We start from the raw sequence: 12469 nt of genomic DNA, 5'->3' as shown, positions 1-12469 counted from the left end.
TGCGCTTGTCACTCACATACAGCACATCAGGAGCACACTGACCTGTGTTAGTGGTGAAAAGAAGACGTGGCTCAAAGTGTTGTTTAAGACGAGTAACACAGAACGATAATAAAGTTGATATTTAATCAAATTCAACAATACATAGACTGCAGTTTGCATAAGCATCAACACAACACAGACTTTGGGTTTGTCTTTCAGAATAAAAGTCTGCTATGAACAGGAAGAACACTAAGACACTAAGTATGTCAACATCCTACAGTAAAACAACAAATTTGATCACAAATATAAATGTTTGTGTCAGTGACAGAAGTCCATGAATACATTGTGTTAAATTCTAACCAGAAATACACTGTTGACAGAATTTCAAAAGTGATATCAAAATAGGATATCAAAAGTTACTAAAAACCAACAAATGAAAAGATCAATAAAAAAAGAAAGAAAAAGAAAACAGTTGGCTCAGTTATAAGATAAACTTGAAACAAATACTTTCCTGTTCACGTGAAATCCACCAGAACTCCCAGAAAAAGTCCCTGGATTTGGTTCATGCTATTCAATTAATGTTATTTCTGCAACAGGCTGGCATCAGTAAGGCCAGAAAGGCACATCAAAGTCTCCGGTCTAAGATTTTATACTTTGGTTTAAATAGTTTAAGTTTCATTACCCAGAACTTACTATATAATCAATAATATCGCTTTAATGTCTAAAATGTAACTTAAAAACAAACCTATGTAACCTGTGAAAGAAGACATAGCACATTCTTTCCCTTATTAGTAAATTGCACTCCTGCTCAACTCAATATACTCACTGGTTTTGTTGCTTCAGCCTCCCTTGGTCTGATGTAACCAGTAGCTTATATGGGCTAATGTTAACCAATGGTAGCATGTTTTATATAGATATTGGTGTGTAAGAGATGTTGCTGATGCAGTTTTGTCTTTTCTCTACTTGTGTCTCTGTTATGCTTTAGCTTAACAGTACTTCTAGTATTTAATATTATCCTTTTCATTGGCTTGTTAGGGTCGATTTTTAATCTTCTGTGAAGGCTTACCCCAGGACCACAATACAAACCTGTGCTGCATGACAGGATTTATTCTCATCTATTTACCTGAAAAACTATTAGGGTGACAGCAACCGTGTGCTGAAATATTAATGATGCTCTGTGGTCATTTTTCCATTCTCAGAGTTCTTGGAGAACCAGCATTGTAATAAATCACGACACAGTTCCTGACCTTAAATGTGCCTTTCAAGCAGTTCAAGCTGAGGGAGCTTGTTTAATTACTCTAACTGTCGTCCTTCAGCATCTCTTCGATCTCTCTGTCCCAGTTGTCGTCACGGTTCTCATTATCAGTCAGCACGTCGTACTCTTGAAGTTCCTCCTGCAACTCTCTTTCCCAGTCTGTAGTCTCTGAGAAAAAAAGAAAAGAAAAAGAAGCTGAGTCACACATTGAACTCCTACAAATACATGATAACCCAGTTGAACTAAATTACTTGCCCTGTTGTTCTTCCCTCTTGTCCAGAACCAGCTGTTCCATTTCTTTGCGTAGATCCTCCTCATTTATCTTGCACGAGTCAAAAGCATCACTTACAAATTCGGACACAGGTGGACTGGTGGAGAGCTCCTCTTCATCCTTTAATAACACAAACAAAAGGTCAGCTTGTCAGAATTTTTCCAAACACTGCTTTAGATGGAATTATATTGTGTATTTTAGACTTTGATATCAGGTGGCTCACCTCTCTTGACTTTGGTTTGAGACTGTGGATGGCAGAGGACGTTTTCTGTTTAGCTACATCTGTATAAATGGTTATTAGACATCATTTTCAGTGATACTCATACTAAAATAATCCATATAATGTTGCTCCTACTACTGATTTTAACACTTAACAAGATTATCTGACAAACTAAAGGTAAAATACTGTGTGCAAAAAGGTCTTAATGTTAACACACTCTTTGGTTTATTACACATTGAACCTGACCGCTCTTTTGTTTCAATCATGCTTAATATTTAGTGTAAGAAGCTATAAATTGAAAGACATCTGTATTTTCCTCTCTGACAACAACATTAGGATCAATCATGTCCTGAGAGTTTGACACTTGAGGTTCGACTGTACCCTTACGATGAGGATCCTCAGGACTGGAGCAAGTTCTCTCCTTGTCCCTCTGCTCTGCATCCTGTTGTGCTGCCAAGGCTGTGAGCTGAGCTGACTGTTTTATCAAGGACACTCTGTAGAAGTAATTCTTCCAGAAGACTTCCTCTTTCACCCTAAAAAAAAAAAAGAAGAACAACACAGGGAAAAGGCAATCATCTCCACAGTGGAAGGAAATAAACATACCTATGTTTTTAATAAACACACATGTAAGGATGGACGCGCTGACAACAGTGCTCAACAAAGTTGATATGTAAGTGAAGCTCTCTCACTGTTTGGGAACCAGATGGAAGCGCATCTTCCGGAGGAGCTCATCCTCGTCCAACATCACCATGGCGATGGGATACATTTGCTCAAAGTCAAAATGAAATTGCACCCCAGCAGGAGGGTCTCGCAAAAAATTTCTTTTGTCCTGTCACCAAAATAAATCAAATAGCAATATAGTGATGCACAATTGAACTATTTGTTTTATATAAAAGAAAGGTTTTGTGGGGTCACTCACAGCTGAGAGAGCTAAAATCTGTTGCTGTATGGTGTCCTCTTCATTATAGCCAACCCATGGTGGCACAGCAGCACCTGGGAGCAAAGAAAACCGGCCTGTCGTTACTGCAATGTAAATGTATGTACGTGTAGTGTTTTAATTCAAGTTTAATTATGAGTTGAAATATAGACAGGCAAATAAAAACACCGAGGTATTTACCAAACTTTTTTGCATTTTTCTCCTGAACAAACTTTTCTTGTTCTTTCTGGAAATCACCCAAAATGGTCTGAGGGGGGAAAAACCAACACAGTTTAGTACAAAGAAGAGGTGCAATAATTTAAATAACTGACAGCAAAGCTGTTTACCTTATCAATAAGTCCATTGATCTTCCCCTCCTCCACGCTTTTCTTTAAGGTCTGTGCTGTTTCAACGACGGACTCGGACAGTTTCTTTGTGGCACTGCTGGCGAAAGTAAACATGAAGCCTGCAGAGAAGCAGCATGCTGAGGTTACTGATGTCTGGCTGCTGCACTTTCACCAGAGTTACAACTCTGGTAGCCGACTAACAACAACAACAACAACAACAACAACAACAACAACAAAATTAAAGCTTCATCAATTTGAACAAACTCACCACTGAAACCCTTCGCTTTCTGGAGCAGTTGAGGTGGTTGAGCACTTTTCTCAACAGCACCGTCCTCCTCACTTTCAGCAGCAGCAGCAGCAGCCTCCGCTTTGTTTACTCCACCATTCCCGTCTTCATCAGCACCAACAACAGACTCGCTTTCTTGTTCAACTTGGCCATTTTCGTTTTCTATTCCGAGCCAGGTTCCCCAATTCTTAAACATACTTTAAACACCCAGTCAAAAAAAAGTTCAAATAAGTTCATGAGCATGCTCTAAAGGTCATATTTTTTTGGTTGTATATGTCGGTTTTTCTGATAGTTTGAAACTAGGCGATAGCTGGTGACGTTATACCACTCGGCCACTTCCGCGAATTAGTTCGGTTTGACCCTCCTGCCGACCCTTAGGCTAAAACAAGTTGGCATGGCAACGCACGCGCTTTCTTCTACGAGTCTTTAACCAAGTTAATAGTTTCCTAACGGACTAATATATTGCGGACAAAATGACCTGCCCCTCCTGTTAGACTCTTTTTTTTTTTTTTAAAGTCTCATCTTAAACGGGTTTAAATCGCTAAGTGTAAATTCTTCAAGGAGAAATCTCGCCTTTTGTACGCTTAACGGTAGATGACGCGCGCGAGCCGCGTCGCGCTCCGCTCGTCGTCCCGGTTCTCCGCGGACGGAGCTACTTGTAGCTTAGCTCGCGTGAACTCTCCCGGAGCGTGTCGGTGCCGCTCGGTCCGTGTCCGCGAAGCAGGATCCGGGTCGAACCGCTGCGTTTTGAAACGGTGTCAGTTCTCATCTTATTCCGCGAAGCCGTCCGCACAATTATGTTACGACTAAAAAGTTGATTCCTTCCGAGTATAAAAACAACAACAACAACCCCAAAACAAACCTCCCGGTTTCTGAAGATGAAGGATGTGTAACGAAGAGCCGGGACGTCGCTGCGTGTCGACCCGACGGAGCTCTCGTGTTCACCGGGTTGTCCAAAAGTTTTAATTCCCAGGTAAGGTCGCCCCGTTTTGTTTTTTTTATAATATCTTGTTTTTATATAAAATGTTTGGACTTCACGGTGTTGAAGTTAAATGTTGGTTTCGCACGCGGATCGTGTTTCTTTATTGAGGAGAGCAGGTCTGTTTAACGCGGCTCAGCGGGGCTTATTTGTCGGGACAGCCGAGGATGGTTCCCATTGTGTTGCTCCACAGCGATAAGTGTGTTCATTTAAATCAAGTTAAAGTCAACATGTCTGATTAGTGACAACAGGTGTTTCAAACTAGTCGCTCTCAGGACAGACGGGGACGAGAGTTCATTTTAAATGAAGACACCGTAACTTCAGCGGACAGTCACTTTAACCGTGGAAGACGTGTGTTGAAATAGGATTTCATAAATGCTATAGTCTTTTTATTTTATTGCCAAAAATAATCCTAAATTCAAACTGTCAATAGCCAGTCTTATCCCAATGCATTGACATCCATACTCCTGACAAATACAACTCTTGATATTATTATAGTGATCTTAGATTGAGTTTGCTCACAGCTATAGTGCAAAGCTTTGTAATGCCCATGTTTGAATTTCACTTAACACTGCCATGCTCTTATTATTTTTCTTTTGTTCCAGACATTATTGTCACTGATGCCAGTTTAATCCTACACCATATAAAAGACTAGGGATGCACGGTTTTTGATGGGTTTTTTTCCCCGCTGATATCTGTTATGTTGATAATTTGCAACACTTTTACAGATTCATGCTCATGCTCTCTTTGTTCTTCACAGATTTGTTGTAATGATCAAGATGATGGGCAATTAGAGTTTGTTGTGTTGAAGAAATGGCGAAGCAGAGCAATCATTGCAAGTAACAACTTTGCTATGAGTTTGGAGCAGTAATAATAGCAACATATATATATTTGATTATTTGCTTGATCAAATGAATATAAACAGTATTCTCCATGAACTAAAATTAAGCTTAATTACAAACCACTCTTTTGTGTGTTAAATAGTAAAGTAGTGTATAGATCAGTGGATAAATCGTTTAGCTGTCACCGAATGTTTTAAATGTTTTTTTTAATGAAAAGTGACCAAATTTCTCTGATTCCAGCTTGTTAAATGTGAATATTTTCTGGTTCCTTTTTTCCTCCATGATGATAAACTGAATATTTTATGGTTGTGAACTGGGACAAAACAAGACGTTTCAGGCCCCACCTTGGGAAACACAGGGTGACATTTTTCACCATTTTTCTGTCAAGAATCAACATTGAAAATAATCGTTAGTACAATCTATAAATGTTTTTATTAATTTATAGCTTCTATGTTGAAGGTGAATCATCACGCATTAACAGACAGACAGTGACACAGCAATGATCTTAATCAGTGTTGGCTGATGAAAACCAAAACACAGGCCAGCCTAAAGCAGACTTCTCTTGTATCACATAGGTAGGTAGACGTGTGTGTTTGAAACAAAAACATCTGAACAGAAAATCTCAAGATGAGACCGGAAGTAACAGGATAAAGACAATATTGACTATAAAGCATTTAATCAGCCAGTCTACGAATGAGTCTTTACCTCATTTTAGCTGTCTAGCCACTGACATGTGATCACTTTATTCATGAGTGTAAGTTGTTTTATTTTATTTAGCAGTTTATTTTTCAGGCTTGAGCAGGTCAGCAGTATAACATGAACCCAGACTGTGACGAGTGGAAACTGAAACTGATCAGTAAAGTTGTGATCATTTCTAAAATTCACCGTCACAATGCTGCTATGACCAGTGAAGATCTAGCTGTAGCTCTACCAGGCTGTTTATTCAGTGGATTTCAGTGGGAGGTACAGTTGAATGTCATCAGCGTATCACAGAACAAAACGGGCTTTAAAGACAATGTGCCAGCGTTCAATACAGTGAATAGGAGACTGGGGCAGAACTTGAGCCTTTTAAATATAGTGCCATCTCTTAAACTTTAACTTATTGATTTTCAGAGAGGGGCTTCTTATGATGCGTTTACTGGACATGGTTTAATGCTCATTTCTTTATGTTTATCACAGTACAATGGATGCTGAGGGATATAAAGATGGCCTGCGCTGTACAGAAGCAGAGAGCCTTTGGCACGTGATGCAGAAATCAGGAGATGTGGATCAGAGGAGCAGAGATGTTGAGGCCTGGAAGCTGGTGGATGTGTTTCTTTCGGGAGGTGCGCCTTGGGGGTTTACGCTTAGAGGGGGACTGGAGCATCGGGAGCCTCTGCTCATAACAAAGGTAAGTCATTCAAACCAGTCTTTATATGTCAGAGATAGTTGAGAAGGGAGATGTTGTGTTGGAGTCTGCTGGTTGGAGAGCAGGACTTTCACTGCGTGCTGAAATGCATTTTATTAGACTTTTTTAGGCCATAGTAAAAGCTTATAATTTTTCCTTTTTGTAAATTGTCTGTTTCAATCTAAATATCTTCTGCACACATCGACGTGTTCAAACTCTCCAGTACAATAAAATTTAATTGTCACATTGCACTCAATCTTTTCCATTGTTGACATTGTTTAGACTCACCAATTTAACAGCTGCAGGAATATGAGTCAGAGACGTGTATTTTTCTGTCTGTGTACAATTACATCAACATCAGCTACTCATTAGCTTCTCAAAGGAAGTCTCTACGATTGTCAAGATCCTCAACATCATTCGATGTGGAGGATGCCAAACAAATCATGATTTCAAATCAATTTCATGAGTCCTTTAACATGGTGGAGCAGGTGTTGGTGGCTCACAGTGTTAAACATTACTTTCTCTACTGTGTTTGCTCAAACCATCAGTTTTGGCAGTAGTTGCCCGGACCAGTCAAGACTATAATTTTAGTAGCTGCCGTCATCTAATGACAACAAAATGCTGAGTGTCGTGACATCTGAAAATTCTCTGCTTATTATACATAGCAAACATGTTTCTGTGCATCACAAACAGAAGAAGATAAAATAAGGAGGAAGAGACAGGATCAAGTGATTTTAATATTTCAATATTACAAACAGACTGAGATCACTGATATGAGCCTGTTGTTTTCAGCCGTGCTAGTAGAAGTCAGTCAGTTTGAACTAGATTGTAACACCTCAACAACTACTTTAAACATTGCAAAAACATACTTTTATGGTGGTGCTGAAGGGAAATGTAGAGAGGAGAGTTGATGAAGATGTACCACTTGATAAACATTACACCTGCTAAACATCAGCAATATGAGCAAAATCATTATGAGCATGTTTTAGCTGAACTGTGCCAAAGTGCAGCCTCGATTAGCTGTTACCGTGGCTCTTTTTCTATTTCTGTCACTCATGCATTTGGACATGCAGCCTCTTTACAGAGAGTGTTAACCGTCTCCTTTCATGTATGATCTGTCGGTCCAAGCATGTTGCATAGCTCTGGTCATTTAACACATTTTGGCTGAATTTGTAATAAAGTCAGTGCTCAAAAATCTAAACATTAACCACAACATTCAATACAGCTCATAATTCTGCCATGGCTTTGTTTAATAGGCGTCGTCAGTCACCATGAGAGGTAGAGTACCTAACCACAGAGCAGCCCGATCAGCTGTGTAACCTCATTTCCCCGTTGACCGTGTAATGATTTACTACCAAAGACCTTGCTCGTTAATTTCTCATGGTAAGATAGCAGCACCTGTTTGTCTGGAGCTGCATTCCTGCTTGATTTTTCTTTTTCTGTTCGTCATTTCTGTATTGACCCAAATTGGCTCCAAAGTTCATCACAGATGGCCGAAACTCCACCATATGGGCCCAGAGCTACACAGTGAGGACCTCCGTCACCCCGTTACCGACGCTCGATGCAAACATGTGATTTAAATGACCAACATTCTGACCATTTTAAGTCTTTAAGCTGTAAGATTAAATGGCTAGGTCACATTGCTGAATAGTGAGGGGGTGAACCATTTGCACAGCTTGACTTCTGCTTTTTATTGTTAACGTTTTGTCACTGAACGCTACATCTGCACTCCGAAGACCAACAAAAGTGGAGCTGTTTGGATCAGATGGTGAGATCTGACCTCCTTTAAAATCTTTTGACAACTTTCTAACTCTCACCTTTTCATCTGCATAATTACATTCCTTTGAAATAATATTTCATGGTTTTTCCGGAGTCTTCCTGGCTGGAACTAAGATATATATATATTTTTTTTCAGTAATCTCATAAAGCAAATTAGTCATGGACTAGATTTAACACATATTAGTCAAGCTGACTTGAAATGCCTCAGAGTTTAGTTTTCTGTCACTTAGTCTGCGGCGTGTGTTATTAGATCTCACCTGGACATTTGCTTTCCCCTGCTTCTGCTCTGGGTTAAATTTCAGTTCGGAGGGTAGCTCGTGGTACCAGGAGCGGGGGAGGAGGAGGAATGCTGGAGCTTTGTTTGATTTTCAAAATGTTGTGAATTATCCGTGACAGCCTGAAGCCCGTAGGAATGGCATGATGGGATAAATTAAGTCGGGGTTAGTGATTCGTGCTCTTTTGGAGCTCCTCTGAGATTATAGCCGCTGATTTATAAAAGGTGTGTCATTGAATTATTTGTAAAACCAGATAAAGATGCAAGTAAACCTACTGTTCCCCTACTTTGCGGTTGATGGAAAAACAAATGTTTAAGGTCTCGTATTACCACCATTTGTCTGCCTAAGGACATAAATATGTGAACAGGCTGCTGACGTAGTTGTCCACTCAGTATAAACTGAGGTGCACTTTGCTCTTTATCTTCCCAATTTAAAATAAATAAATAAAGGTAAACATACTGGTGGCTGTTCTTGCACCTAAATGTCCTATTTCTGGAGAGCTGTTTTAACGTTTCTATCCTGCCTGAATGGGTACAAGAACAAAAATGCAGCAGCTACAATCTGCTCAGAATATTTGTTCGGTTTGATCTGACCTGAAGCATTTTGTCCTGAACAGTAAAGCTCTGTATTTATTCTGCTCTTGAGAAAAATGTACGCAAACACTATGATATAGACAAATCAGATTACTTAACTGTTCAAATTTCTCCGTCCTACTGCCTACTGATCAGAAATGTAACACAGCAGCACCCATGAGGATTTTCGAGTTAGTTTTCCGATATCTGCTTATACTTCAGCCGAAATGCACTTTACTATTTATCGCTTTAGAAATTAAAATCTTCCTCCTCCAACTAGAATTCGAATGGGTCTGCTTTTCTACGTGAAGGGTGAGCAGAGTTTGGTCTTGGCAAGGATGTCTGCATTTTATGCATTCATCCGAGGAACATGCGTGCCCCTTCGTCTGCCTAAATCAATACTTTTGTTGGCCGTTTTCTGTCTTCTATGCGTTCTCTGAGGGCGCTCCGGTGAAGGATAATAAAAAAAGGGTCCACACTTTGATGACAGGTTCGGAGTATTGGTTTAAAAAATATCCTGGATCTAATTAAAATTCTTAACATTCCTCTCATAGCTCCGGTTATACTCAAGGTCTTCATGGACTTAAAGTCCTTCGTCTCAATAAACTTAAATAATCCTGTTTTACACAAGACAGCTGGGCATGCACCTCGTACATGTTTCCTCTGCCAGGATCACATTTTATATGGAAGAAAATATTGTTTGGTCTTGAAAAACCAGTACCAGACCCGCTGCAATCAGGTCTTTATTCTTAACACGCTGTGATAAATCACCTGCAGGTAAACAGGTTTTACCAATTATTGAATCCTTTGTGTGGCAGCAGTTTGGCTGCGTTCGCTCGCCCCAGAATTGCTCAAATCCTTGGGCAAAGATTATTCACAGAAATGAGATGATGGTTCGTGTGCGGCAAAAGGCTTCATGACAGACCGTTGTTTTTGGAGGTATGGATGAGGAATGCTGGAGGGATTATTGATTAGCCTGAGAGGAAGGAACGAGACACCGTGTGCTCTTTGATGGAGCTGTTCGACCTTTACATTAGAAATAAAACACAGTTATTGTAAAGCTCCTTCAGTGTTACCTTAAAGTTTGGGACAAACCTCATGGTCTTATTTTAAAAATAGGTTTTTTTTTAGTCTCCTGTGGAAAGCTGGAATTCCTTTTGTTTGATGGTAATTTTTTGCTGGAAAGCTTAAAGTTTCAACACACTCAGTTACAACTTTATGACGCACACCTTCACCGTCCTACCTTCATGAAGGTTATTTGTTTCTCATTTATATCAGTGAGGCTGGAGCAAATAACAGAAACAACTCTCTGCATAATGTAATACGTGCCACAAACTGGATCCATCAAAATTATCATAAAGTTGAATCAACACTTCTGTAAGTTTGAGTAAAAACTGAACATTAATATGTTCACAGAGGCGGACATTATGAACTAATACCTGAGTGTATGTCTTACTGGAATCTCAGAAATAGGGCTGCTATGTTTACTGCTGGGAATGGTTTTCAACATTTTCAGATTTTGCACCGTTACAACAAGAATGCTGTTTGATACCTGACTTAAGTCAGGTTTTTAAACTGAAAATGAACCAGACTTGTCAAAGGTTTCCTTCTCTCTGAACACAAAATTCAGAACATTTCTGATGAAAGAATATGTACAATACAAATGTGATCAGGCTTTCCATTCCAGCTTTTTGTACTTGACAGTTTTTGAAACTCGGGTTGCACAGACACCCTTTTGTCAGAACTAAAAACGTTTTGAGGGAAAACCAGCCAATCGTGTGATAACATGGATGCATTTAAAACCCACTTTAAAGCAGCCATAAGCAATATATATATATATATATATATATATAATACATAATTATCACCATGCAACTCTGTAGTTCCTTTCTGCTCATGTGTTTAAGCTTTTTTGAGCTCATATCTTTGGGGTCATTACTGGTGTGATTACCTCTCACTGCCATCAGTGTTGTTTTTGTTTACAGCTGGCAGCGGAGTTCAGTGAAAAAGCTGTAAAAAGCCTCCTTAAATGACCTAAACAGCAGCAGACAGTAAATGACTAGCTGGTGAACATTCAAAAGTTAAAGGGCATATGTCCCTTTAAAGTTGAGGGATAAATTTGTGTATTCCTTCCGTAAAATGAAGCCTTTATGCAAATGTAGGGATGCGTACAGCTCTCCGGCCCTCCCCCCATTCACCCCCGCCTACACACCCATTGTTCAGCAGCAGCCTGCGACCATGACGACTGTGAGGAGGTGTTCACAGGAAGCAGAGTGAGACTCTGCAGGGATGTTTTGATGCCACAGACTGGGAAGTACTCAGAGTACCATGTAGATGACATTGACTCAATGACTGATTGTACAACAGGATACATTAACTTCTCCTGAGGCTGTGTGTATGGGACGCAGCAGACTCTTCCTCTGGAGGAAGCATAGGTCCCGTAATGTGTGCAGCAAGATTAGTTGAGTTTCTTCTGTCAGTCTGTTGTTTCAACTGCGATTCTCTCTGCAGACATTTGTTGGTGCAGCAGAATCAGAGCCAGTGACAGTAAGAAACGGTACGCTGACAAAGAAGTATCATGAAAGCAGGATATTTTACAATTTATTGCCAATCTGTATTGTTCAAAATGACATCAGCGAACTGAAACGGTAAATTCATTGGCGACGTTGGAGGTTGCAACCAGCTGAACACCCCTCATCTCACCCTTCCCTTCAAAGCGAATAAGAAAATCCACAGTAGCAATGAATCTTGCAAAAAAAGTAATGCTCTAGAGCCGGTGTTTGGTTTGTCCCCTCTGGGACCCAGTAGAAACATGGCGGTGCAACATGATGCGCTCTGTGGAAGGAGAGATCTTAAGGGCTCATTCTAAGATAACGGAAAAATGATTCTTAGTTTCAGGTGATTATACACTAATGAAGACATAGATGGTGTATTATTTTATATTTCTGACAATAGATCCCACTAGTACATACTGACCCATTGATCCTGCCTATGGAGAGTGAGGCCAACAATAGATGCCACTAAAAGAGTCATGAACTGTATTGCAGATGTGCAGGTGAGCATGACCAAAGCTATGTTACAACCAAATATAATGATTTACTGCAAGAACTTGCAAATGTTTAAAATATGTTTCCGTCTACAGCAACATGGACAGATGGTAATAAACAAAACAAAAACTGCATGTTGTGCAAAAGTCAGCTGTGGGTGCGTTTGTTTTATGCGCTTGCTGGTGGCTTGTCAAACTACAGGGAACATTGTCAGTGATGTGTGCGTCTAAAAAAACGTACATAAAGTCTGCGTTTAGTACTGTCAGCAGAAAAGATACATTCCTTACCCTCGTTGCCACCACATCCTTCCCTTC

At 39.9% G+C, this 12469-nt stretch overlaps 2 protein-coding genes across 3 annotated transcripts in view; one reads left to right on the top strand and one right to left on the bottom strand.

Annotated features, from left to right (window-relative positions):
- Window positions 1–104: 104 nt before the first annotated feature.
- Window positions 105–3701, bottom strand: LOC138624164 (synapse-associated protein 1-like). 2 transcript variants are annotated; one of them, XM_069704137.1, is made up of 9 exons: window positions 3257–3701; window positions 2989–3107; window positions 2843–2909; window positions 2645–2718; window positions 2415–2554; window positions 2107–2258; window positions 1729–1787; window positions 1490–1625; window positions 105–1402 (listed from the first exon to the last, which is right to left on the bottom strand). In XM_069704137.1, the coding sequence occupies exons 1-9, from the start codon at window positions 3468–3470 to the stop codon at window positions 1278–1280; spliced, it is 1086 nt and encodes a 361-aa protein (XP_069560238.1). In that variant the 5' UTR covers window positions 3471–3701; the 3' UTR covers window positions 105–1277. The 2 variants fall into 2 exon arrangements, with proteins under 2 accessions (XP_069560238.1, XP_069560239.1); XM_069704138.1 differs by having other exon boundaries at window positions 2113–2258.
- Window positions 3702–3935: 234 nt separating this feature from the next.
- shroom2a (shroom family member 2a) overlaps window positions 3936–12469 on the top strand; it is a 33703-nt gene continuing 25169 nt past the window's right edge. The window contains 2 exon segments of the mRNA XM_069704136.1: window positions 3936–4247; window positions 6275–6485. Of these exon segments, the coding sequence (XP_069560237.1) occupies window positions 6279–6485 (207 nt within the window). The 5' untranslated portion in view covers window positions 3936–4247; window positions 6275–6278.

Source organism: Brachyistius frenatus, unplaced genomic scaffold, assembly GCF_029030835.1.
Source record: "Brachyistius frenatus isolate BFR_SWC_R1_liver_20210118 unplaced genomic scaffold, ASM2903083v1 Contig_49, whole genome shotgun sequence".
Taxonomy (NCBI): domain Eukaryota; kingdom Metazoa; phylum Chordata; class Actinopteri; family Embiotocidae; genus Brachyistius; species Brachyistius frenatus.
The sequence above is the reverse complement of the archived record's forward strand: the minus strand, read 5'-3'. Positions and strand labels throughout refer to the sequence as shown.

Excerpts from the sequence above, each read along its gene's own strand:
- LOC138624164 (XM_069704137.1), bottom strand. The coding sequence starts at position 3,470 with ATGTTTAAGAATTGGGGAACCTGGCTCGGAATAGAAAACGAAAATGGC. Across the intron at positions 2,719-2,842 it reads GAAAAATGCAAAAAAGTTTG|GTGCTGCTGTGCCACCATGG; the intron begins GTAAATACCTCG and ends CTTTGCTCCCAG. Across the intron at positions 1,626-1,728 it reads TCAAACCAAAGTCAAGAGAG|GATGAAGAGGAGCTCTCCAC; the intron begins GTGAGCCACCTG and ends GTGTTATTAAAG.